At 58.1% G+C, this 27,343-nt stretch overlaps 1 protein-coding gene and 1 pseudogene across 2 annotated transcripts; both read left to right on the top strand.

Moving 5' to 3' along the window:
• Positions 1–363: 363 nt before the first annotated feature.
• Positions 364–14,292, top strand: EFHD2 (EF-hand domain family member D2). Its single transcript, XM_081306018.1, has 4 exons — positions 364–750; positions 11,897–12,044; positions 13,154–13,285; positions 14,063–14,292. Exons 1-4 carry the CDS (start codon positions 440–442, stop codon positions 14,192–14,194), a joined length of 723 nt encoding a protein of 240 aa, XP_081162144.1. The 5' UTR covers positions 364–439; the 3' UTR covers positions 14,195–14,292.
• Positions 14,293–15,277: 985 nt separating this feature from the next.
• On the top strand, positions 15,278–23,012 carry LOC308655587 (chymotrypsin-C-like; annotated as a pseudogene). Its single transcript, XR_014024294.1, has 5 exons — positions 15,278–15,318; positions 19,487–19,609; positions 20,285–20,421; positions 21,528–21,672; positions 22,518–23,012. The product of XR_014024294.1 is annotated as a chymotrypsin-C-like (transcript).
• The last annotated feature ends 4,331 nt before the right edge of the window (positions 23,013–27,343 follow it).

The following is a 27,343-nucleotide window of genomic DNA, read 5'->3' as shown; positions in this document are numbered from 1 at the left end:
CCCTGGACTTAATGGCAAGGGGGTTCCAGAGAAGAGCCGACGGGCGGCGCCCCCAACCCCGGACTCACACCCAAACTGCGGGCGAGCCCCTCTTCCTTCCCGCCGCGGTCCCCGCTCCGGCTCACATGCCGCGCGGGGGAGCAGAGGGAGGATGGGCTTTTCATGTGGCGCCCCGGCCTCACCCGGGGCGACGATGGCGGGCTCGGAAGCCGGGACCACTTGAGCCCCGGCGCCCGAGGAACCCGGCGCGGGGCGGGAGCCGGCCGGCCGGGAGCGGGAGGCGGGGCCGAGGGTGGGGCGCGGGCGGTCCCCGAAGTCCCACCTTCGGGGGCGGCGCCTGGCGCCGGGGAGTGTCAGGAAGAGGAAGAGCGCGGCCGGCGGCGGTGCGCGGCGCGCGGCGAGCAGCGGCCGGGCGGAGGCGAGCGCCGCGCGGGCCACCATGGCCACAGACGAGCTGGCCACCAAGCTGAGCCGGCGGCTGCAGATGGAGGGCGAGGGCGGCGGCGAGGGCGGCGACGAGGCCGCGGAGCAGCCCGGCCTGAACGGGGCGGCGGCGGGGGCGCCCGACGAGGCGGCCGAGGCGCTGGGCAGCGCGGACGGCGAGCTGAGCGCCAAGCTGCTGCGGCGCGCGGACCTCAACCAGGGCATCGGCGAGCCCCAGTCGCCCAGCCGCCGCGTTTTCAACCCCTACACCGAGTTCAAGGAGTTCTCCAGGAAGCAGATCAAGGACATGGAGAGGATGTTCAAGCAGTGAGTGCCCCGGCCCCCCGCCACCCGGCCTCGGCCCGAGCCCCGACCCCATCCCGCGTCGCCAGCCCAGCGCCCCCGGCCCCGGCACACCAGGCTGGGGCACTCCAGCCCTTCCAGATCATTACGAGGCTCCCAGACCCGCCACCCACCACGCATATGGGTCCGGGGACCGCCGGGGCCCCTGGCACGTGACCCCTCCTCTTAGTGATGCCTCCCCGGGTGCACCACAGGCGCGCGCATGGGTCTGGGAGCCCCAGGGCTCCCCAGATAATCACGATCCCCCCTCCCGCCAACGCCGCCACCGCACAGGGTCCCGGGACCCACGGGACCCTGCGCCCTGTTATTGACTCTTCCCCCACCACCCACACCTACACACACGGAGAAGGAGGGCCTGGCGACCTCCCTTCTCCCCCCTCATCCCAGCTACTCGCTTCCCCACCCCCACCCCGTACCCGCTGGTCAGAGATAAGTACCCCGTGCCTCTCCAGGGAGGCCAGTCCTGCATGGTGCCAGACACATCCCTTTTGTTGGGGTCCTGTCTTTTCCTCTGTTTATTCAGATCTGCCTCAACATGGGTTCTGGAAGGGACGCCCCCACCCCTCGAGTTATTCAGCATCTTTCTAGAAAACTGTGGCCAAAGACGCCTCAGCCCTTCCACCCCTACCCCTTTCCCCATGTGTTAGCCAAGTGCCAAATCTTTGGCCCTCAAGTGGTCTTCCTGGGAAGGGGCCCCTCAGTCCCTGTCCTCAACTCTGTGGGCGTGCAAACTGCTGCCAAGCAGCCCCCTGGAGGCAAAGTCCTCTTTCTACACACCCAGATCCACCCTGCTCATGGCCTCCTGGCCCTCTGCACCCAGCACTGCTGTCACCAGGCCCCCCACCACCCAGCCTTCCCTCCCCCATGGGATCCCCAATGCCCCGCACCCACTCCATTCAGCAAGGGGCTGTCCTCTCTGATGTACCCCTGCCCTTTATTCCATGATCCCACGCTGCACTGCACCAGGTTGGCCGGGCACTCCCAGGCCCCTGGCCTCAGCCTTTCACCCCCCACAGAGCGAAACTTAATACTGCTGGGGAGGAACTAGAGAGGAAGGTGCCAGTTCCTCCTCAGGCCTGTCCCTGGGTCCACCCGGCTGGGATTGAGATGGGCAGCCCCTCTCCCCAGCCATATTTGTGCCCATGGAGTGGTGAAGGTGCCCCGTCCCCCTGCCTTTGTTAGCCTTCCCCACCTTCTGATGCCTGTCCCCGGGCCCTGGCTCCTGGACACGGAACAGCCCACAGGTACTGGACTGGAGTCGTTTCCAGAAGAGGGTGGCACCATCAGGAGGCTGAGTCTTAGGCAGAAAGGACAAGAGGTCTAGCCACCCAGCACAGGCAGGCCAAGGCCGAGGGAGGGGTGTGACAAGGCTGGCGCCACCTGGCCTGAACAGGCAGAGGGGTGACAGCCACAGCCACAGCAGCTCACAGCCCAGAAACCAAGCAGGAAACCCAGGGAGGGCCGTGTCACGGGGCCACAGCTTGAGAAAGGCGTCTCCCACTTCTCTGCTCCATCTGCAGCTTCTGCATTTGGCCCCAAACAGGGGAAGAGGGTTTTGGTTCCCAGACTCAGGTAGTGGCTAGAAACCCCATAACTCTTCCAGAGATCAAGTCCTTGACCCCACCCCAAACCTCTACCTAGAAGTCCAGGGCGCCAGGAGCCCCCCTCTGATTCAGGCCCTGGTTGGCGCTCTAAGGTTTCCTCCCAGCCAGGGCCAGGCTGGCCAGGTCAGGAGGACAGGGTTTCCCACATTTCAGGAAGAGCAGCTGGAGAACTGCTTGGGCCCCAGGGTGCTGTGTGACTTCCTTGTGGAATTTGCCCCGGGGAAGTCCAGAGGCTCCTCGGTGACACAGAGATCCCTGGTGACACAGAGATCCCTGCGTTGATAGTGGTACTGAGGCAGGGATGAATTCCTGGGACCCTCCAGCAGCCCCGTGACATGGGATGGTTTCATCACCCTTGTGCGGGTGGGGAGTCTCCTTATTTATCAGATAAGTTAAATAACTTGCCAAGACCACATAGGTAGAAAAATGGGTCAAGGCAAGATTTGATCCCAGGTCTGTGACCCCCAAACCCCGGTTCTTGCCGACTGAGTTTCCTGTTAGACTCACCAGCACCCACTTCCATGCGCACAGCTGATTTCCCTCTTCGTGTACCCACGGCCAGCCCCCGCTTCCCCTTTCCTCCAGGGGCCTCCTTCTCTTGGGCTTCCACAGCATCCCTGTCCCCCAAAAAGATGGAGCTGTTTGGGGAGAACCCAGACCCCCACAGTGAGCAGGGCCTGGGAGGCAGCAGTCTGGTCAGAAGGGGCGCAGCTGTGAAGTCCTGGAGTATTTGCAGATACACAGGATGTTTGGGGACAAGTTTGAGGAGGGGTGCCCTGATGAGTAGGGGAACTGAACCTTCCAGTCCTTTCCTGGCACCAGTCCCCTCTGCTAGGAGGGCCGAGGGGGGCCAGGAAGCTGGACCTCTAGGGAAGGAAGTGGCACCCGCCAGGGGCCCTGGCTTGGGTGGAAAGTGGCAGATTTTGTATTCAAGGAAACAAGGCTTCACTGTGCCAGCCCAGCCCAGCCCAGCCGAGGCCCGGCTGTGAACAGCCGACAGACAGGCTCTCGTGGAGGACAAAACCCCTGTTCTGCTTCCACTGTCCAAGTGGGACAGCCGCCTCCTGGGTCCCAGCAGGGCCCAGGGATCACAGCCAGGACATCAAATCCAGGGCTGGGCTAAGAGGAGGGGGGAGGGGGCAGGGAGCCTGCCCTCCTGGGACGCTGCCACCAGCCCAGTGTAGGAGATGGGCTGGCAGATAGGTCTCAGGGGCTGGCCTTTCTCTGGTGGCCACGAGCTAGGGAGCCTAGCCCACTTGCCCTCCCTGGGCCTCAGTCTACCCATCTTTCAAAGAGCAGGCCATATCTGATGATTCCCGAGGACCTTCGGCTCTCACCTTATTTCTGAGGGGGTCCTGAGAGCGTCCGGATGTCAGCATTGACTTCCAGAGACATCTGGCTCATCCATTCAGCATGGATTCAGCAGATACATCCTGAGAGCGGTGGAGAGCGTGGAGGAGACTGGAAAGGCCTGGGGGAAGTTAGACAGGTTCTCGCTGATCCCCACCCAGGGCCACGTAGGTGCCTCCTGGGAGAGACCTAAGGGTTGACCCCAGCCCCCTCCTCCTTTTACAGAAGAGGAAACTGCGACCCAGCAAGGTTGTGACTTGCTCATGGTCACCCAGAGGTTTTCAGTGGCTGAGCCAGAACTTCCTCATCTGAACAGTGGGAAGAGTGGGTCCTGCTTCTCAGGCTGCATCCTGGCATGGTGCCAGGTGCAGAGCCACTCCATCCTGGCCTCTCCTGGAGCCTGGCCTCTCCTATGGCGCAGGGCTGCATCCATAGCCTCAAGCCCCCTACCTTCTTCTTTCCCCTCTCTACCCATCCATCCAGGGCTGTTTCTAGAACATTCCAGTGGGGAGGGGATATAGGACAGCCCAGAGACCCTCAGGGATGCCCACCTCTGGGCTAGCCACAGCCTCAGTGGGGCTCTGGAGGGTCCTGTAAGCTGAGACCTGCCAGAAAGGTAGGCAGCCCTGTAATTCTGAACCTACTGTGGAATGTGAGGACGATGCCCTGGTTCCTTGTCTCGCCCAGCCCCGCAGCCCTGTCCCCAGCTTCCTCATCTCATGACCCCTTACGTCAGAGAGACAGGTTTCCCTTTCCTTCTGGCCAGCTCTTACTGTCACAAGTTCCTGAAGCCACTTGCCCTCCCCTGCAGCGGTCAGGAACAGGACCTTTGGAATCTGTAGCCCTGGGTTGGAATCCCAGGTGTGGGCCCTGGAGTCGCCCTGGAGCAGCGGTGAACTAGGACCCACACTGGGCTTCAAAGGGCTCACCCAGCACTTGGCCCAGGGTGAGTACTTCCTGGGCTGCTGTCGCCGTCACCCACAAGGCAACATCCCTCACCCCAGCCCTGAGGAGGGCCCAGGTGGTGGTCGTACCATACCCACCCTGGCTGCCTCCACTTACCCTCAAAGGAGCTGCCAGGCTGGCCACCATCTTTTGCTTGGGGCCTGAGTGACGGGGACCTGGTGTAAGAGTCTGCCTTTCTTCCTGCTGAACAGACACTCAGGTTGACAGCTATGTATGGCTTTGATAAATAAGGAAAGACGGAGGAATGAATTCATTATCAATTCCGTGGAAGGCAGGTGGTGGAAGAGCTCATAGCAGCGCTGGCCAGACACAGGGCCGAGACTCCAGTGCCCCCTGCTCCCACCCAGCAGTGTCTCCCTAAGCAGGGCGCTCAGTTTCGCTGGGTGGCCCTGAGGCTATAGGAACTACTGTTGAAGTAAGGATTCGGTCCTGGTAAGGAGTGCTTGGCGGCACCCGGTCTGCAGGCTGTTGATATGATGGGGATGCTTTGGGGAGACACAAGGTCTCCCCATGATGGTGACCCACAGGTAATAGTGGAGTCTCTTCTGTGTGCAAGTTCTAGAGAATCAAGTGAGGAATCAGCTCCTACCTTCAAGAGGCATCTTACAGAGAACCCTGATGTGCAGGGGTCCTTGGGATAGAGCTGGGCCCGCAGGGCTAGAAATGGAAGGTTCTTGAATTTCCACCACGAGGTCTGACTGCTGCCCTGCGTGCTCCCCGCATCCAGCCCCCGCCTCCCGCCTCTGTGTTGAGTGAGCCGCCAGGTACACCTGCTCCCAGAGGAGTTGATCTGTATGTCCTGTGTGACACATGAGGAGATGGAGGCTCAAGGAGGTTGAGTCACTTGCTCAGGGTTGTACCCAGTGGTGGTGGCAGGATTAGAACCAGGTGTCCCTGCAGAGAGCCCTTTGTCTGTGATGGAGGTGGGGGGCACCTCTGCAGGTGGAGAGTTGGGTCTTCCCTGCAGCAGCCAAGAGCCCGACCTTCCGGCTGCCCTTGATGTACACCTTCCTGCCTGCCTTGTCCCCTCTGCCTCTTCTGAACTCTCCTGTTTGCCATCTGGGTCACAGCAGGCTCAGGGACCCAGGTCCTCCAGCGGCTGGAGCAGAGTCACTCCACAGCCTCAGGAGGGTCAGCCCCCACCCTCCAGCAGTTCAGTGCCCCTGGCCGCAGACTTCTGCTTTTCAAGGAGAGCAGTGCTGGGCTCAGGCCAGGAAGGTGTGGCTCCCAAGTGGAGGCGTCCTGAGCCTGAGGGCCCTTCCCAGCACCTGCTGCTCACCCCACCCAAAGGCCACCTGGACCTGCTCCACTCCAGGCCCCTTGCCTCCTGCTGAATCCCACATCCTAGGAGACCTCCATCACCCATTTCACAGCTAAGGACACTGGTCTCAGAGAGTTCTGTGACTTGCCCAGTCACACAGCTGGAAAGAGGCTGAGACAGGATTTGAACCCAGGTCTGGCTAACTCCAGGCCCCTGACCCCTTACTCACTTGGTCCATGGACCCACAGCAGCAGCAGCAGCAGCGGGGAGCTGGTGAAACCTGCCAGACCAGAGTCTGCATTTTAACACAACTGCCAGGTGTGCACCCAGCACAGCCTCTCCTCCACCTGCCTCAGGCAGACCTGAGGGTGAACCTACGAAGATGACTTATCTGACTGCTCAGGATAGCAAGATGATGGAGCAAGCTAGATACTAAAGACCAGGTATATTAGGCATTCAGTAAGTGCTCTTTTAATCACTACCATGACATCTGGGGGGTCTTTTTGCAGCGCTGGGGATGGAACCAGCAAGCACTCTGGCCTCCCGCTGCATCCCCAGCCCAACAGTGGTTATTATTAAGAACAGGCAGGAAATAAACTCCAGATGCTACAAGAGCAGGCAGTGCTCCTTCGCGGTTGTGACTGGTTGAAAGGGTGTTGTTGAACTTGAAGTTAAGATGCCCCTGAGCCCTGCTGGGTGTGATGCACATGCCTGTAAGTCCCAGCGACTCAGGAGGCTAAAGTAGGAGGATCATATGTTAGAGGCCAGCCTCAGCAACTTAGTGAGACCTGGTCTCAAAATAAAAAAACAGAAGGGCTGGGGATGTGGCTCAGTGGTAAAGTACTGCTGAGTTCAGTCCCTAGTACCCAAAAAAAAAATTTTTTTTTTAAGTTCCTGTCCCTGTCCCTTGACAGCCTCTACCTTGCTGTCACCCCGGAGGCTCTCACTTGATCCTCAGACTCACCAAAAAAAAAACAGGGTGGAGCCATGAGCACCACACTGGTTCATTCATGATTTCTTTCTCTCTCTCTCTCCCCCTCTCCCTCTCCCTCCCTCCCTCCCTCTCTTTTTCCCACCCCCTTCTCTCTTTCTCCCCCTCCCCTCTTAGCTGATGTAGGGTAATGGTTCAAGGTCAGATTCTGCAGATAGGACTAGAGGAAGTGGCCCAGTGGCCTTTCCCCCACTTGCGCCAGACAGTGGGGCAGTGTGCAGAACTAGTCATTACCGGCACTAGGCGGACCCCTGCCTGTCCCTGCAGCTTGGGCTGGGCCCAGCTGGCCACAACAGCCAGCAAGGTCAGACTTTCCTGTCCTCTAGAACTTTGTTGCCCCAAGGAACCTGCCTTCCCACCTCTCAGGTCAGAGCATAGAGGCCCAGGCCCCCCTATGAGGAGCAGGAGGATATTACTACTATGAAATTAGTAGGTTCTTAGTAGGTCTGAAGCCCCTGCCAGGTGCTATTTTATTTACTACTTAATAATCCTAGTGGTGGATTTTAACAAGAGTAATAACTGAGAGCTGTGACCAAAGCCAGGTAGCCCTGGGGGCACCTGAGACTCTGTCTTCCTGGGGCTCTGCAAGCCCAAAGGGACAGAGGCCTGGCAGGGGGTCAGGAGGGACAGAATGGGGTCCCCTGTGCTCCCACACCACGGTTCCCACCCGAGCAGAGCAGTGGGCTTCCCATCCTCAGAGGTGCTCAAGGCGCTAGGCAGGAAAGCTGCCCTGGGCCTCTGTCCCTCACACGGTGCCCCTTCCAACCTGAGCTCGGATGCGGGGTGCAGAGGTGGGTGTTTCTGGTCAGGCTGGCTGGGATCCCGGCTGCACCCTGGCCAGGGCCAGTTCGCTGCATCTCTGAGCCTCCGTCTCCCCACCTGCTAAACAGGGGCGGGCGCGCAGTGCCAGCTTGGAGAAGGCGCTCAGCACAGAGAGGCTGGGACAGATAATATTGTTCTGATGGGGACGGGCCTGGGTGTGGCCCGGGCACTGATATCACGCCACTGGAGCCAGCCACCAAGGACTTCTGGGGATCCAAACTGGGATGGGGGAGGGAAGCCGCCGACAGGGTGTGACCATGCTCAGCCCAAAGGCAGGGTCTGCCTGGGTGGTGGCCCTGTTATTTTCAGGGGGGGTGGGAGGGGATTTTGTCACCAGCATCCAGGACAGCAGCTGCCGAGCCCTCCCTGGTGAGAGCTATTCAGGGGGAGGCGGGCAGGAATGTGGGCACAGGGCCAGGCTCCCTCTGGTACCGCAGAAAAGTGCTGCGCTCCAGCCGGCCGCGCTGTCAGTCCCACCTGATAGCATTGGCCTTGGCACCCTGCAAGCTGGGGAGTGTGGGACCCTGTGGGGGGCAGTGCAGAGGCTGGGAGAAGGAACACAGAAGGTTCCCCATGCAACAGCCACCCTTATGGTAGAATCAGCAAGTTTTACGCACCTACTGTGTGCTAGCCATTTTATATCCATAGTTGTGTTACTTTTTAAGAATCCTAAGGGTAGATGGTAACAATGACAACGATTGGTCATTATAGTTACTGTGTAATAAGAAGGGTTTGTTACAGGCGGGAATCCACTTGAATCCTCTCTTTCAATCCTCATTCGAGGAAAATGAGTGCTTTGACCCAGATGGGAAAATTGAAGCTTATGGGGTTAGGTGGCTTACCCAGGGTCACCCAGCCAGCAGGTGGCAGAACTGGGGTTTGAATCCAGATCAGTCTCAGTTAACCCTGAAGACCTGGCAACTCCCCAGCCTCAGAGCGCATCAGGGCCGAGAGCACAGAGCGTAAGTCGTTCACAGGAGTCTTACACACCTGGCCTCCCCCAGCCTTCTGTCACCTCACCTTGGTGATTGAAGCGTTGTTGGCACTTCTGCCACTCCTGCATGGTCCCCTTGGGGGTCAGAGGCTGCCTGGGATGGAGCCCAGCCCTGGTAATTGATTGACTCTTGATTGATACAGGCAGCGGTTCACAGTGCGGTTTGAGCCACAGCCCAGCCAAGTCTGGGAGCTGCCAGAGACAGAGGAATCCAGAATCCAAGTCTCCTTCCAAGTTTGGACACTTTATCTGCACTTCCTCTGAGACCGAGTTGCCCCTGGCTTTGGGAGGAACTCGTACACTGTGGTCACAAATACAGCTGGGGCTCAGAGAGAGAAGGGCCTGGGACCCCCAGGGCTGGGGCTGAGTCCCCGGCCTGCTGGTGCCCTCCTGCCTAATCCTGACCTCCAGGGGAGCTGAGCACAGAGGCTAAAGGGGAGGTGACTGACACACAGTGGGGGCTTAGTGGCTAAATCCCCCTGGAGGGTGGGAGCCTGGCCTCTGTGGGTGCAGTCAGTCCTCGGTGGCCCCCTGAGAGCCACCGATCTGTCAGGGGTCCTCACTTCAACACTGCTGACATGAGGCCAGATCATTTCTTGTGTCCTGGGCACTGTGAGGTGTTTCATCCTGGCCTTGGCCCACCAGATGCCAGTAGCACCCCCCTCTCCCGTCGAGACAACCAAAAACATCTCCGGATATTGTCACATGTCCCCTGGGGGACACACACCCCTGAAAAACTGTAGTATGCAAATATTGAGCCCAGGCCATCTGGCTGCAGAGCCTGGACACTTGTCCCCAACCTCCATTTGGAGCCCAAGGTCAGAAAGCAGGGGTTGTGATCCTGGTGGCCACTGGGGAGGGGCCCGAGTGACTTGCCTCAGGAGAGACCAGATGCCACACCGGGCCCCTCTGTGAGGGCTGCCTCGGGGGTCCTGAAGCAGCCCTGGCGCTCTGCCACCCGCAGGAAGACTGGAGAGCCGGAAGAAGGGACCCCAGTCACCCCGCAAGGCCTCTCCTGCTTGAGATGGAGGTTGGGCCATGGGAGCTGCCTGACCCCTCACCACCAAACCGCACCTGCTTCCGCCCAAGCCGCAGCCCACAGGCTCTGGCCCAACTCCCCGGGTGGGAGCAAGGCCTCAGGACTCTGCATTCCTTTCAGGGTTCCATCTTTCCTGTACTGCATTACTTCCAGCCACTGACTCACTTGTGAACTATTTATACCCCTCGCACAAATGCTCCCCTCCGCACTCCAGGCAGACCGTCTGTGCTCTGCAGGCAGCCCTGGGACACGTGGGAGCGGCCGGGCGCAAATGTGCAGGTTTGAGCCTGACAGTCCAGCTCCACCTTCACTACTGTGTGGCCTTGGGTGGGTTACTTAACCTCTCTGAAACTCCACTATAAAGTTAGATGATAGCCAAAATTAAGTAAAATGAATAGGTTAAGTTCTGGTGCAAAGGCAGATTCCAGTTAGTGGCTTTAGATATCTAAAGTCATGCAAAGTTAACAAGAGAAAGACAAAGGGAGGTGGAAGCCCATAGCAGCCCCAGAGTGAAATAAGTTCATGCAGGACCTCCAGGTACTCGGACCCTCTGTGTCACACGGCTGTTACCAAGACTGTTCTCAGCCAGCCAACCGCAGGCCTTGGGGACAATATGGAGAGATTGTGTTGGGTTTAGAAAAACTCACCCCCCACCCCGAGACCGCTCTCCCCAGCTGTCCCAGGGCACAGGCAGGGCCTGGCTGAACCTTGCATTAAGCCCCCATCCCCTGGGCTGTGTGCTCCAGGCACCAGCAGCACCTCCCCAGCTGGGGACAGGCCTGGAGGCCACTCTGACTCCCACTCGTACCACCAGGAGACTGGTCGAGATGGACATTTAGATCCAGCCTGCGGCCTGTCCCTGGCACTGCCTGGCGGTTGGTGGTAGAAAGAGGCGTGGGCAGAGGCCTGGCTGTCACCAGCGCCGCCACCCCTGCAGGCTCGTGGCCAGCTCTTCCCTGAACACACCCCAGGCCTGCCCTCTGCCCGAGAAGTTGGTCCTCCTGAGACCTGCGGTCCTGCCCCATCCTGGACGCTGCCCTAGACAAGGGCAGAGACCCTCCAACGTTCCTTGTTCGTTCTTGCATTGCTCGCAGCAGGTGGCAGGCTAGGGAGCAGGAAGTAGAATGCCCAGTACAGAAAGCACTGTGTGGGAAAAGCCACTCATTTCATGGAGAGAGGGATGGGTGTGGCTCAGGGGGACCTAGAAGGTGCCAGGCCCTGGCTTGATCCCCAGCAAAAGAAAGGGGGAGAGACCCCGTTCACATGCCACTTCCTCTACCTGTACTTCTCAACTGGGAATGGTTTTGCCCCCCAAGGGACACTTGGCAGTGTCTAGGGGACATGTTTGGTGGGAAGTAAACATCCCACAGTGCCCAGAACAGCCCCCTCGGCAAGGAAATGTCCTTCCCCACACGCTGGCAGTCTGGGGTGGAGACTCCCTGCCCTCCCCCACAAGGCTCCACCACCGGAAGTGGACCCTGGGAATAGGGGAGAGGGGTGTCCTGAGGCCAGCAGGTGCTGGCCACGGTCAGAGCTCGTCTCAGCTTGGCCCACACCCTGTGGTGTGTGAGGTCTTTCTCACTTGTTCACGTCACACCCAGCATAGGCACTGTGGTCATGTAGTCACAGCTTCCTCACAACCAGGCTTGACAAACAGCGCTGTCTGCTGGGCGTGGTGGCGCCTGCCTGTCATCAGAGGCTAAAGCCGAAGGATCACAAGTTCAAAGCCCCTCAGCAATGGCGAGGCCTGTCTCAAAAATAAAAAAGGCTGGGGAAGTGGTCAGTGGCTAAGCGCCCCTGGGTTCAATCCCTGGTACAAAAAAAAAAAAAAAGCATTGTTCAACATGCAGGAGGCTGGGGGGCTCCCAGGCCGTGTGGGGAGTTGCCCAAGGCCACAGGTCACCAAGCTGAGCCACACATCAAGACCTGTCTAGGCTGAGGTCCCTTCCAACCGTGACAGGATGACATGATGGTGCTAGGTGTCCTCTGGGCCCCCGGGGTCCCTCCTCTCAGACTTGCCGCCTCTCACCAGTGAAGTCTAAGGTGCGCCGAGATGTCCTCAGGCCCCTCTCTGTGCCCACAGGTACGATGCCGGGCGGGACGGCTTCATCGACCTGATGGAACTGAAGCTCATGATGGAGAAACTTGGGGCCCCCCAGACCCACTTGGGCCTGAAGAACATGATCAAGGAGGTGGACGAGGACTTGGACAGCAAGCTCAGCTTCCGGGAGGTGAGCACTGCCCAGCCCACCTCCGTCAAGGCTGTCCCCAGGACTTGGTGGCCAGGGCAACACTGACCCTCCCCCACCCCCTTGTTGATGACTGACACTTGACCACGTGAGGCTTCAAGGGCGTCCCACAACAGGCACCAGGGGGGTTCCGAGATGCCCTAGACGAGGACAGACATCCAGCCCTTCGTGTATGGAACATATGTTGAGGGACTTCTGTATCCCCAAACCTGACCAGGCCCTGAGGGTACAGAGAAAGTCCCTGTCCTCCGAGTCTCCTGCAATAGGGAGGAGGAGATGCCAAGAGGACACTAGCTCCGTGCTGGGTAGCTAGACATTGAGGGTCGCCTCCCTCACACTGAGATAGGCGCCAAGGACAAGCCTGGTTGATGGCGGAGGAAACAGAGGCTCAGAGCCACCTAGGAATGGCACTAGACCCAGGTAGCACAGGGTTAGATGCAGGGTGGGTGGCCCCTGCAGGAGTCCTGGGCCCTCAAGAGCTGGCAGGAAGCCTAACCAGTGTTGTGCCCGTGTCCAAAAAAAACTGACGCCATGCAACAGACCATCGTGGTGACTTTGCACTAATTTACTGTGCTCAGCGAATTGAAAACCTTGGACTTGGTAGGTTAAAGGAGGCAGGGGAGAGACAGGTAGCAAGGGCCTGGGTGAGGATGAGCGGCCCCAGGGGGTGGGGAGTGGGCAGCCCAGAGGACACAGGTTCAAATCCTTGTGGCACTTCCTGGCACTGGGACACCAAGCAAGTCTTTACCGTCTCTGAGCCTTCTGTGCCTTTACAGCTGAATAGAGAACGTATCTGCTGGGGGAAGGGTGGAGACCCAGATGAAGGCTGGGTTGCAGGAGCTAGATGTGGACAGGGCAGGGCCACAGTAACTCCGACCCGGAGAGCAGGCCAAGTCGCCTACCCTCCCATCCTGCACCTGGGTGACAGAGGCCCGCCGAGGGAAGGGCAGGGGACACAGCGAACCCAGCTCTCTGGCTCCCAGGCCTATGAGCCAGGCTCACAGGGGGTGCCTGAGGCTGGGGCCCGGGTATGGTCAGAGACCTTGTCCCATCCGGTGCCCACCTGACCCTTGGTGCCTGTCCTGCTGCAGTTCCTCCTGATCTTCCGCAAGGCAGCGGCTGGGGAGCTGCAGGAAAGCGGGCTGCACGTGCTGGCCCGCCTCTCCGAGATCGACGTCTCCACCGAGGGCGTCAAGGGGGCCAAGAGCTTCTTCGAGGCCAAGGTGAGGAGGCTGAGACTGTGCTGAGGCTGGGCGGGTGTGTCCTGAGCCTGGCTTAGCTGGGGGTCAGTACAGCCCCTCCTGTTCCTACTGAGGCCGCAGAGGAGATGTGGGGCTCGGCCGGGCCCAAGGAGCCCTTAAAAGGGAAGGGCCGGGGGACAGCAGAGTAGGCCAGAAACATAGAGATGCCAGCCTGCCAACCCCAGCCTGGAGGAACCAGGAGGGGCCCCCAAGGCCACCAGCGTGCACAGCCACTCCCTTTCAGCACATGCCCAGCTAGAGGAGACACATCTGGTCTCCTGGCTCCCGAGCCTGGACATATACCCCCTGGGCCACCAGGGCACCTGTCTCCCTTATTTCTTCCTCTTCCTGGGTGAAGCTGAGACTCTTCCTTTCAAAGGTCTCCTCCCCCTCCCCCTGGACTCCCAAGCCTTGATGGAACATAGGGGGGTTCACCCGTGGAACTGGGGTGCCGTGGGTTTCCCGGACAGGAAATCAAGAATGGCCTCAGCAACTCCCACCAGAGGACCCCTGAGTGTGCATCAGCCACTGAGCAGGCGTCCAGCCCCCAGGGAGCCGGGAGATGCGCTTTATTGAGCCAGTTCTAGGTGGAGAAGGCAGCTCAGAGAGGTGCATGCAGACCACGGGCCAGAGCTGGTGCATCTGGGGCCACGGGTCAGCTGCAGTGCAGCAGAAGCATGAGCCCAGAGGGACCCTAGCAGGCAGCCCGTGGTGGCGGTAGGGGAGCCCCCAAGCCTTGACGCCGCCTCCCCGCCCCAGGTGCAGGCCATCAACGTGTCCAGCCGCTTTGAGGAGGAGATCAAGGCGGAGCAGGAGGAGAGGAAGAAACAGGCCGAGGAGATGAAGCAGCGGAAAGCGGCTTTCAAGGAGCTTCAGTCCACCTTCAAGTAGCAGGACACGGCCACCACCCTCCCTGCCCCAGCAGCCAGAAGGCAGGCGGGTGGGCAGGGGAGGGACAGCCAGTCCTGGGCTCTGTCCCGTGGGACCACTCCTAAGAATCTAAATTGTGAACGAGCTAGTTGAGGGGTCTCCTGAGTGCCCTGGCCGCTGCCTGCTCCCTCCCACTGTCCCTGAGGCTGCCACACCACAGCTGCCCCTGCCCCTGCCTGGCCCAGCCCTCTGCGGCTCTCACCCCAGCTGCCCTGCTGCCTGCCCAGCTGCTCCAGGCCCAGCTCCTGGTTCTAGGTCCCTCCCTGCCCCTGTGCCTGCTCTCCTCACACCCCTCTCCCTGCCACCTGCCCCCTGGCCGGGACAGCCCCTCCCTAGACTGGAGCAGGAGGGACCCTTGAGCAGACCAGGGCCTATGAGAGGACCCTCCCCCAGGACGTCTCCTCTGGCCCCACCCCCCTCTGGTGGAATGGGAGGACTTCTATTTTGGTGAAGGGACCCAGGCCCTGGGCCCCATGCAGACATGGAGATGGGACCCCTCCAGGCAGGGTGAGGGGGCCGCTGTGTGCCAATCTACCTCACGGTCCCACACTCTGCCGGGCATGCCATGGGGTCCCTGTGGGAGGGCCTTTGGGGACAGAAACAGGTGCTCCCCGCATCCTGCCCCAGAACAACCTGAGGGCCCAGGGGACCGTGCAGAGAGAAGGGCAGGGAGAAAGAACCAGCCCTCGGCTCATTCCCCAGGAGGCGACAGAAGTGCTTCGTGTGTGTGCAGCACCTGCAGTGGGAGTGGGACCGCCCCTGGCACGCTATCCCGCCTTGACACCAGCCCCGGCGCCTGCCTGGCACGCCCCGCCTAGGAAGCATGGGCTCCCTGTGCCCGCCACCAGCGGCGCCCGGCCCGCCGCGGCCCCCAGTGCGCTTGCTCACCTGTGTGTCCGTGTGTGTCCGTTGCTGTGTCGTGAAACTGTGACCATCACCCAGTCCAAACAAGTGAAGGGCCATCGAGGCCACAGTTATGCAACTTTCAGTGTGTCGTGACAGCGTCACTGCTTTTTAAACTCGGTAACTCTTTATTTTAGTACCATGTCGCAGGAGTCGGCGGAGCTCCGGGCAGACTTGCAGAGGTTTTATTTTTTTGACCTTAGAATCTGCAGAGATTAGGAGGTTCCGGGCCCGAGCAGCGCTGGGCCCTGGGTTGCGTTTGCCTTAGAGGATATGTTTATACAGATGAATATAATTTCTTTTCCTTTGGGCTTTTTGCTTTTTATTTTTCTCCCTTCTCAACACCCCCTCCCCCCCCAAAAAAAAAGCTACTTCTTCATTTGGTGGTACGATTATTTTTTTTAACTAAAATAAGATAAAATTCTATATTCTTAGGTGTGAGTGTGGTTCTTGATGGTTAGTGGGGGGCTGGGAAGGGAGGGGACAGGAGTGAAGTGACCTGTAATAAAGGGTCATGTCAGAGGTCTGGGGAAGAGAGGACCCTCACTGGTCTTCAAGGACAGCATGACACCCCCGGGCACGCTCAGCACCGTCTGAATTGATTCATCCAATTCTCAAACCCGCCGGGAGGGAGGTGCCATTTCTATCCCTCCTTTGCGGATGAGGACAGGGAGGCCAGCAGGACCCAGACAAGCTGCAAGGTCACAGCCTCTGTCTTCACCCCAGGGCCCCCTGTCGAGATGGTAGAGCTCTGTGGCCAGGAGTGGCACTAAGGCTACCGGGATTCTGGGTTGATGTGCCCCAGCCACACAGAGGCTCAAAAGTCTTGGGTACACTGGACAACACCCGGGAATATGGGGTGACAGCAGGGGGGATCTGACAGATCAGGTGCCTGCGGGGTCCCTGTCTCCCCGTCTGTTCAGTGAAAGGGTAGACTAGGTTCTCGGGATCTTTTCCGCCCTGGGGTTCCAGAAGGGTGCTCCCTTTCAGCACAACCTGGGGCCAGGCCAGGAGGGCAGAAGCTTGGGTTTAGGCGGGGCACCGCTGCCCCCGGGTGGCCATGAGTGGTACTGCAGCAGCCGGGTTGCATGTTGCTTCTTTGATTGAAGGCAGCGCCCAGAGGTTTATTTCCGGGGTTCACCATCCCCACCCAATGCCTGAGATACCCCACCCAATGCTTGAAGATGCCACCGTCCTCCATGAAAGATTTTAGAGCAGGTGTCGCCTTTCAATCCTTCCTGCCCGAGGGAAGCACATCAGAACACCTAGCATCCTGTAGAAATGATCTCGGGAATGTGGAGTGGAGGGTCTGAAGAGGCAGCCCTTAAATTCATCTCTCAGAGCTGCAGCCCAGCTGCTCGGTGACACACACTGGCCTCCAGCCCTCGGAATCTGAGACGGCAGTCAGCTGTGCCTGCCAGAGCCCTCCACAAAAGGCTGCACAAGACCCCCACCCCACCCTGCCTGCTCTGGCAGAGGAGCCACCTCTGAATTCTCATTAAGCCCCCTGCTACTGAGTCCCAGCCCCATCTCCAGCACAGCCCCTCATGGGCCCAGCTGCCCACCAGGCCCAGCCTCATCACCAAACTCTGAGTTCTCCTAAACCCCAACCCTATCACCAGGCACCGAGCCCAGAGAAACCCCCAGACCCCACTGAAACGGTAACTCCCTCAGTGAACTCTAACCCCTTAGGAGGCCCCAGACCCTCTCTGAACCCCAGTACTTCACCTGGCTTTGAGGGGAGGCCCTGCCGGCCCCTCAGCCTTCGCCTCTGTGGGCCTCATCTGAGAGGCAACAGCTGTGCCCGAGACACCCAGCCCAGCACCTGTCCATTTCTCCCCCCACCCTCCCCAACCTGGCACTGCTTCCCCTGAGGCTCCAGGACATCATCTGGGCCTGTCCACCACCCCCTCAGCCTGTCCCCTCCACGTCACCCATGGTTATTTTCCCAGCACAGACTGACTCTGGCAGCTGGGGACTCCAGGCCCTGGAAATCCAGGGGTCCAACAGGGTGGGGGAGGAATCCCAGCATCCTCACTCCCTCCAGCCCTCAAATTCCTTTAGGACTTGGAATCTGTAGAGGAGGAGCCTTCTCCTAACCTGTACCCCACTCAGCACCCACCCAGAACCAGTCTCATCCCATATGGACCTCCTGCCATGGCCCATCTCTCCAAGGAGCACTTCGCCCTGGCTGCCAGGGAGCTCCCCCAGCTATGCAGGGTCTTCTCTGTCCCAGCCCAGGGCCTGCACTTAGGAAATATGGGCAGAATGGGTGGATTAATTCATGGTTTCTGCATGGATAGCATGTCAGCCCCTCACAGCTGGGCAAAGAAAATAGTCACCTCTTAACATATGCCAGCTGATCCCCCTCCAAGCCCCACCCCTCCAATCCCAGAACACCCACCCACAGGGCTCCCTCTGAAGGTGCCTCCAGCCCCCTGGAACTTCTTATTCAGTTTTTCTTTCCAAGGCTGGAAAAATCAGCTCAGCCAACCTGGTGTCACAGTGTGAGCACTGAGATAATTGTGTCCTGAGGGAAGGAACGAGCACCAGCCAGGCATCTGCCCAGTCCCAACCTCTACCCAATTGCTCCAGGCAAGAATGGCTTCCTCCTGGCTGCCTCGGGGCATGGTGAAGGCATCCCCAGGACCAGAGCAGGTGGCAGAAGGGTCCACAGACAGAACACACCCCCAAATCTCAGCTGCTCAGACACACACCCTCCATGAGCAGGTGCCGGGGCAGAGCACATGTGTACCCTGCAAGTACGGGGAGTACGGGGCCTGGAGCCCTGGTACTTTTAGGGGCCACAAAAGTGTTCCCATTTCTTTAAAATCAGTAGGGAAAAAAATGAATGTAGTCCAAGTTGAATTGCACTCACTTTTATACTCATGCATCATAAAGCAATTTGCAATGTTTTGGGGGTTTTGTTGTTGTTGTTCTTGTTGTTCTGGTACCAGGGATTGAACTTAGGGGCACTCAACCACTGAGCCACATTCCCAGCCCGATTTTGTGTTTTATTTAGAGACAGGGACTGAAGGCTGAATTTGAGAACTTGAGATCCTCCTGCCTCAGCCTCCCGAGCAACCAGGATTACAGGCGTGCGCCACTGCAACATATTTTGACAGAGAAAGAGGCTCTTTGACAGCACTGACTCCACATTCTAAGATGGGACCAGATGACAAACAAGATGACCAGATAAGGACCAGATGACAATAATCACAATAACAGCAAGCACTCAGATAGTACCTACCATATGCCACTCCTAGAAACAGCCCTAGAAGGCAGGTACCATTTTCAGCCGGTGCTAAAGATGACAGAGGGAAAGCACAGAATTCTGAGCACAGACTCTTGGCAACCCTGCCAAGTGCCACAAGTTTACATCTGTCACTGACCCTCACCTTGATGTCAGGAAATCTCGGGACTAAAAGGAAACCCGGTCCATTGGGTCCAATCTGCCCATTTCAGAGATAGAAAGGCCAAAGAGCCTACATCTAAGTGGCTCCAGGTAGGAATCTGGCCAACCAGCACCTTCCGGGAGCCTGCATAAGCACCATCCCAGCCCTGGGGCAGGTGCAGGAGCAGCCAAGCCCAGTGAGGAGGCCCAGGGGGGAGGGAGACAAGAATCCTAGGGCAGCAGTGCTGCAGAGATGCAGGAGGAACCTGTGACAGTCAGCATCTGCAAGCCCCAGGCAGGGCAGGATAGCAGAGCCCAGCTGTACTGCTGCCCAGCTGTGCACCCCAGACAGTCCCTCACCCTCCAAGTCTCAGTTTCCTCATCTTCAAGGAGCAGATAATAGGACCCGCCTTAGGTTGTTGGAAGAACTCAGGGACATACTGCAAGAAGCTGGAAGCACAACCTGGCACAGGAGGTGAACAATAAACTATAACTAAAAAGAATGAGGCAGACAGAGAGAGTTTGGGAACACACTTCAGGGCTGGGGTTGTGGCTCAGAGGTACAGCGCTCGCCTAGCACCGGCAAGGCCCTGAGTTTGATCGTCAGGACCACATAAAATAAATAAATAAAATAAACTACAAAAAAAAAAAAAACACCTTCAAACACAGCAGGAGGCACACGCCCCCCCTCCTTAAAAAAATACCCGGACTTCAGCCTTTGCTGTGTCTCAGGATATTTGGAAAACTCCATACTTCCAGACCAGCCCCCACTCCTGCCCAAATTACACAATAATCACCCAAGGTCAAGGAAAGGCACTTAAAGGGACAGACGCCCCTCCTCCAGTGAGTCCCACAGGGGCCTCACAACTCAGCCTCCAGACCCCCAAGTCCCCTCGTCTGACCCCTGGCGGGCAGGGACCACTGGCCACCTTGACCTGGTTCCCCTCCCTGCCCAGCAACACCCTGACCTACCGCGTGGCCCTGGGGAAGCACAACCTGACAGCGGACGAGGAGGGCTCCCTGTTCGTGGGCATGGACACCATCTATGTCCACGAGAAGTGGAACTCCTTCCTGGTGCGGTGAGTCCCCCTGCCCAGGGTTAGGGGCCGTGGACAGGGAGCTGCAGAGCCTGCCCCACCCCCAGCCACACCCTGTGCCCCCCACACAGCAGGCAGGTGATGAGGCTCTGCTAAGAGGAGCAGGGGACCTTCCTATCCCATCCTTACCTAAGCATTCCCAGGAAGGTGCCCCTGGAAGGAAGACCCCATCCCTCCACACGGCCTCCCCTGACTCTCCTGAACTGAGTCTGGGCCACCCACATGGCAGCAGGCCTGACAGATGCCCTCCCTCAGTTAATCTCCCCACAGCCCTAGACAAGCCACCAAGACTCAGAGAGGTTAAGAAATGCCCCAGGGTGCACAGCCCAGCACATGGCCAACTAGGAATCAAGCCAGGTCTGTCTGGGGTCGCCAGGCTCCATTCTGGTCATGGAAAATATTGCAATGGCAACTTTTATCATCATAAGCACCCCTCTTCTATGGCTATGATCGCTCCATTTGTGATGGCGCGCACCCCCCATGGTTGAGAAGTCTTCTGCTCCCCAACTCTTCTGATCTGCCTTTCACAGTTGGAATGCTTAAGGACACTCTCTGATCACCTTTTCGTGACCACAGCTCACAACCCCAGGTCTCCTAGCACAGTCTGGAGAGGTCAGGGTCCCTCTGCCCACTCATGCCCTCTGCTTTGGATTCCAGCAATGACATTGCCCTCATCAAGCTCGCAGAGCCGGTGGAGCTGAGTGACACCATCCAGGTGGCCTGCCTGCCAGAGAAGGACTCCGTGCTGCCTCAGGACTACCCCTGCCTTGTCACTGGCTGGGGTCGCCTCTGGAGTGAGTACAGACCCTGGGGGAATCCCCAGAGGCTTCCTGGAGGAAGCAGCTCTCAAGCAGCAGCCACACACACCTCTCTTCCTTTCTGCCTGAACCTTTTCACCTCTTTTTGAACTGTACAATAATAACTGCTAATATTTATTAAGCACATACTATGTGACAGATGTTAACAAATGGCTGCTTTGGGTACTGTAAGGATTAAATAGATCAGATTCTGCCAAGTGTTTACAGCAGGGCTTGGCATGTTGTAGGTGCCATACAAATAAACTAAAATAAGCCATGTGGGGGTGGGGGATTAGATCTTATGGTAAACCATATGCTCAAATAGGTTCCAGCTAAATTAAAAGGTTATAGGCAGGGCTGGGGTTCCGTGGGAGAGTGCTTGCCTAGCACAGGTGAGGCACTGAGTTTGATCCTCAGCACCACATAAGAGATGAAGAGGCATGCTCTCCATCAACAACTAAAAAAAGATTTGTTCAAATTTTTTAAAGAAAAAAAAAGATTAAATGCAAATAAATGAAACTATGGGAGACAGATTCAGAACTATACTTAGGACATCTTGGGGATAAGAAGGATCCTTTAATATTTAAACCCAAAGTCAGACCTACAGGAAAATGACTGATGACTCAATCCCCAGAATCTCAATAAAAGATAACTCAAGCCAGATACAATGGCAGTGTCACCCCAGCAATGGGGGTGGGGGGCATGGAGGGGTGGGGCTGAGGCCAGAAGATAGTGAGTTTGAGGCCAGTCCAGCTACCCTGTCTACAGATTAAAAATAGAAAGGGCTGGAGATGCAGCTCAGAGGTAGAGCATGCCAGGGTTTAATCCTCAGCACCCCAAAATGTTTTTAATTTAAAATTAAAAAAAAAAAACCAGACAACTCAGCACACAGACATCTCTTGATGCTCCAAGTGTGGCCTCCAGTCTGGCTCCTTCCCCAACTTTAGCAGATCCTTGGCTGGCCAAGGGTCCCAAACAGCACTTGGAGTTGCAGCAGGACTCAGCTATACCCTGCCCCAGGCTCTGGCCCCCGCAGGCCTGGGCTAGGAAGGACAGGGCTGCCTGGCTGCTCCCTGCTCACTGCCCGCTCCCTCCCTCCCCAGCCAATGGCTCATCTCTGACCAGCTGCAGCAGGGCCTGCAGCCTGAGGTGGACTATGCCACCTGCTCCAGATGGGACTGGTGGAGCTTCGTGGTGAGGAAAACCACGGTGTGTGCCAGGGGCAACAGCATCATCTCCTCCTGCAACGTGAGTGTCCAGACCCCACACAGGCCCTGCTCCAGGCAGCCACACCACTGGGGACACTGGAGGGTGGGGCAGACCACATCTCTCCTGGCAGGAGACTGAGCCCTGCCTGGGCCTGGTAGGCTCAGGGGAAACCTGTCACCACTCCCCCAGCACAGGTGACAGGAGGAGAGCTGAGCATGAGCAGCTGCATTCAATTCCCTGTGCCACCCCTTACTAGCTCTGTGACCTGGGGCAGACTGATGAACCTCTCTGGACCTCAGCCTTCCCTCTGTTGGAAAGCGCTGTAGCAGACACTTCCCAGCCTTGCTGTGGGGACTACATGAGTCAAAGGGCCACAGAACAAGCTTCACTGAAGTCTCTGTGCATGTCCCTGCCACCAGCTGCGTCAGTCCAGGCAGGCTGGGGTGTTAGGGAGTCTGAGAACCACAAAACTTCTAAGATAACCAGGGACTGCCCTGCTTCCTGACCCACGCCCTCTCCCCACTCCCACCCTCCTGTCCTGCCCGGGCTCCAACAGGGCTCCAGGCCCCAGCCCTTCTCTGGGCAGCTCACAGAGGCTTAGCCATGCAGACCTGAACACCCAGGAAACCAGGGCACAGAGAGGGCTGACATCATCCCAAGATCACACAGCCAACCAAGGGCTATCCTGATGCCCCAGGACTCCCAGAACCAGGCCAAGGCAGCCCCACGCCACATTTCTGTGCCTCCCTCACCAGGAGCAGGCTGAGGCCAACAGTGGGTACTGAGGCTGACAGCTCAGCACATGCCCGCCCCAGCCACTGCCCAGTCCCCAGCCTGTCCCTGGGGGAGGCCTGGGGACTGATGCCTGCTGGGGTCACCTGCAGGGGGACTCGGGCGGCCCGCTGAACTGCCAGGCGGAGAACGGTGCCTGGCAGGTGCATGGCATCGTCAGCTTCGGCTCCGGACAGGGTTGCAACACCCTTAAGAAGCCCACGGTCTACACCCGTGTGTCCCCCAACACCGACTGGGTCACCCAGGTGGGCCCAGTCTACACCCTCCATCCACTCGCAGCCCCGCCCTGCCCTCGCCTTTGCTCATTGGCCCGGGAGCTCGGACACGCCCACTCCCAGCCCCTCCCTCCTTTGGAGAAGGGCAGGCTGAGCACTCAAGGCCACTGGCCTGAGTTGGGCGCGGTGAAGGTCACAGTCAGCAGCTCCATCCAGCCTAGGTCCCCGCCCAGGACACACCTTCCCCCAAGAGGGAGCTGTGCGCCTAGAGTGCAGGGCCCGCAGCAGAGAGCAAGTGTCACCACTGCCATTCACTGTGGGGGGACTGGGGTGAAGTGCCAAGTGGGGCTGGGTCCTGGGGCAGAGACCTGAGGCTGCCTGTTGTGCCATGCACGTCCCCTCCCCAGGCCACCCGCACCCGCAGAGCCTCGTGCTGCCCCAGAAGGTGGCAGGTCCCAGAGGCCTAATACTGTCCCCTGCTCCTCCAGAAAATGCAGCTGTGATTCGTCTCTGGGAACCGCGGCAGCCAATCCCACAAGAGCAATAATAAACTTCCTTCCCTGAAAGTGGCCTGGACCTTGAATTGTGGCTCTTGCTCCTCTCTGTCCCCCATTGCTGATTGGCCAACTTCCAGGGACTTCCCCTCTACACCAGGGATCCACTGAGAGGCACCCTCAGCCAGGCTGGCAAGGCCTAGGAGGGAGCCACTGGGGCTGTTCATGGGTCAAGGGAGTCCTGGGGCCACGTGGGTACCTGAGGGGCCAGGATTAGGACGCTTCAAACACTCCTCCCTGCCACTTAAGATGGCTCTGATCAGCTAATGGCTCCTCTGGTCCTGCTGCCATAGTGAGTCTGGAGGGGCCTCAAGGGCCCCAGCTGCAGGTGGAGCATGGGCTCTCCCCAAGAGCAGCTCCCCAGCCCAGAGAAGCCAGGCCCCACGAGGATGCACAAGCTCAGGCCCCACTGGCCCCTTGGGGAAGGGGGTCCCATCAGGTTCCCCCAGCCCCAGCCCCAGGCGATGTTGGCCTGGGCTCTGTGCTTGGAGCAGCCTGTGGTGAGCCCTGACAGGGCGAGATCTGCAGGGACCAGGGGGAGCTCTCACTATGTGAGACAGGGAGGGAAACTGAGGCCCCCAGAGGAAGAGGGGCCAGGGCCCCGAACACACAGCCTGAGGAGCTCGGGAAAGGAGCTCTCCTGTGGCCGATGGAGGGCCACAAACGCAAGCAATCCAGTGTCCAGTGAGGGACAGCCGAGGTGGGCACTCTCCTCTGGACATAGGGGCCTCTATATGGAGGCCATGGAGGCCTGGGCTCAGCCTGCACTAGTCCCACTCACAGCCCTGGCCGAGGGGCCAGCTCTGAACTATCATTAAGCCCTCTGCCACTGAGTCCCAGCCCCGTCCCCAGATAGAACCCCCATGGACCTCAGACTCACTGAAACTCTAACTCCCACACTGAACTCAATCCTCTATGAGCCCCAGACCTTCTCTGAACCCCCAGATTTCACCTGGCTGTGGGGGAGCCCTGCCAGCCCCGCAGACTTCTGCCTTCAGGGGCCTCACTGAGAGGCAACACCTGTGCCCAACTCCTGTCCCAGCAGCCAATGATTCAGGACCTGTCAGTGGCACCTGCCCATCTCTCAGGCTCTCCCCCATACCCTCCCCCCACCCTCCCCCAACCTGGCACTGCTTCCCCTGAGGTTCCAGGACATCATCCGGGCCTGTCCACCACCCCCTCAGCCTGTCCCCTCCACGTCACCCATGGTTATTTTCCCAGCACAGACTGACTCTGGCAGCTGGGACTCCAGGCCCTGGAAATCCAGGGGTCCAACAGGGTGGGGGAGGGATCCCAGCATCCTCACTCCCTCCAGCCCTCAAATTCCTTTAGGACTTGGAATCTGTAGAGGAGGAGCCTTCTCCTAACCTGTACCCCACTCAGCTCCCACCCAGAACCAGTCTCATCCCATATGGACCTCCTGCCATGGCCCATCTCTCCAAGGAGCACTTCGCCCTGGCTGCCAGGGAGCTCCCCCAGCTATGCAGGGTCTTCTCTGTCCCAGCCCAGGGCCTGCACTTAGGAAATATGGGCAGAATGGGTGGATTAATTCATGGTTTCTGCATGGATAGCATGTCAGCCCCTCACAGCTGGGCAAAGAAAATAGTCACCTCTTAACATATGCCAGCTGATCCCCCTCCAAGCCCCACCCCTCCAATCCCAGGACACCCACCCACAGGGCTCCCTCTAAAGGTGCCTCCAGCCCCCTGGAACTGCTTGTTCAGTTTTTCTTTCCAAGGCTGGAAAAATCAGCTCAGCCAACAGGGTGTCACAGTGTGAGTCATGAGATAATCAATTCCTGCAGGCAGGACTAGCTTCAGCCAGGCACCTGCCCAGAGAGAGCCCCCACCTCGGCCCAGTTGCTTCAGGCAAGAATGACTTTCTCCAGGGTGCCTCAGGCCACGCTGAGCAGACTTGATCCACAGATCAAGTCCCCAAATCTCAGCTGCTCAGACACAGACACCCTCCATGAGCAGGTGCCGGGAATGAGCACGTATGTACCCCGCAAGTAGGGGGAGCACGGGGGCCTGGAGCCCTGGTACCTTTGTGATGGCAAAAACATCAAATAACCTCGTATTATTGGGAGAAACTGTGGATCTGGGCTCAGAATTTGGAGTTTGTTTTCCTCTGGGCCCACTGGTGTAAAATAAAATATGGAGTTCTCCTCTCTGAGCGCTGCCTGCTGCTTCTCCACCTTTAGGGGTCACAAATGTGTTCCCATTTCTTTAAAATCACTAGGAAAAAAAATGAGTGTAGTCCAAGTTGAATTACACTCACTTTTATACTTACAGGTCATAAAGCAATTTGCAATGTAATTGATGGAAAAAGGGGCTCGCTGACAGACCAGGCTTAGCTTTCTGAGATGGGGCACACCAGATGATCAGATAAGGACCAGATGACAACTATGACAATAACAGCACACACTCAGATAGTCCCTACCCTCTGCCACCCCTAGAAGCAGCCCTAGGAGGCAGATACCACTTTATCCCCATGGTATAGATGAAGGTGTGAAAGCACAGAGAGGTTAAGTCACAGGCACAAGGTCACGCAGCCAGGAAGTGAGGGTGCTGTGTTTCCCTTCCTGTGTTGGCACAGTTCACCCCTAAACACAGCACTCTCCAGCCTGACTTCAGTATCGGAAGCATATGAAGGTCACTTCAATTTTCCCCAGGGACAATATTTGGTGTTGCCTTATGTAAAGGGCTCGACCTGGTAGAGGTTGTGAAACAAGGAAGTCGCCCTAAAGCTGTCACTGTGCACACCCTCGAGAGCAGCCAGCACCCTCCAAAGAAAGTCAATTTCTCTGTGAACATTCAAAAAACCACGTAATAACCCTTCACCTGGTGCCTCTGTCCCAGTGCCGCGGAGTTTGTGCCGTTTCCACGTCTAAGGAGCGGCACTTGGCCCTGTGTGCCCAGACACAGCAGACACTCCATAGTGTGGCACTGGCCTGGGAGGGTCTGTGGACACAGAGGCATGTGTGTGCACACCCATCCAGCTGTGCTCTCACATCATGGTCTCGTGCCCGTGGCTGAGAAATTGCTGCATCTCTCTGAATACAGGTGACAAGCTTCCACACATAGATGCCCAGTGACTCATCATCCCAGGTTACTCCACGGACCCGAAGGAAACTGAGGCCCAAAGAGCTGGCCCAGGGTCTGGGGTCATCCAGGCAGTCCCTGATGGAGACAGAAAGCAGGTGTCTTGTCCTTCCTCCAGACCCTGCCCAGGCCAAATGCAGGCCACCTGGTTCAGTGCACATCTCTGCTCACCGTGCCAGACCAGAACAGGGAGAGCTTTTTCAGGGCTTGGCAGCCAACAGCACTGGGATTGGGGTGGCCTGGGCAGTATCCATTGTCCCCTCCACCAGGACCAGCCTCTCAAGTGGAACACAAAGCCCACAGAGCTGGGTGAGACCCCAGGGCAGGGCCTGAATTCCCCCAGCAAGACAGACCCCCACTCACACGTCCTCTCTCTGGGTCTTTTTTTTTTTTTCAAACTGACTGATTTTCATTTTACCAAAGTAACACATGATTGTTTCAAAAAAGAACCTAAACTGAGTAAAGATGTGCAAGTCAGACTTCTTTTTCGCCCATCAGATGGCCACCTCCAACAGCAGGCACGTGGGCTACTGAACCTCTTTATCAGGAAACAAGTCCCAAGGAGACCAGAGGGTGTAACTCAGAAGACAACTTCCAGGGAGACTCGGGCTTCTCCTGGGGCTCCCCCTCTCTCGGGGTGAGTAGAAAGGTGGGTTGCAGAATCTCCCCAACCAGGCTGCAGTCAGGTCTGGGAGCAAGGGGATAAAAACAACCTCATGGGGTGGAGGGGGTGCCCCCAAACTGCTGGGGACATTGGATAGGATTTCGAGCACTTAAACTGGAGGTGGCTCAGTGGCAGTGTGCTTGCCTAGCAAATGTGAGGCATTGGGTTCCACTCTCAGCACCTCATCCATTTAAAGCTATTGTGTCCATCTAGAACTTAAAAAAAAAAAAAAGAATTTTTGAAGACCCACTCCACGATAGGAGGAGGACTAGAGCAACCCCAGCGCACGGCGCAGTTGGGGCAGAGCAACCTGGGCCCACCACGTTGCACCCCATCTACTAACATGTGGGGTGGCTACAAGTGACTACAGCCAGGACCTACAAG

This window comes from Spermophilus citellus (assembly GCF_964194105.1).
Source record: "Spermophilus citellus genome assembly, chromosome: 9".
Classification (NCBI taxonomy): Eukaryota; Metazoa; Chordata; class Mammalia; order Rodentia; family Sciuridae; genus Spermophilus; species Spermophilus citellus.
Note: the sequence above shows the minus strand (reverse complement) of the source record. Positions and strands in the feature narration are given on the sequence as shown.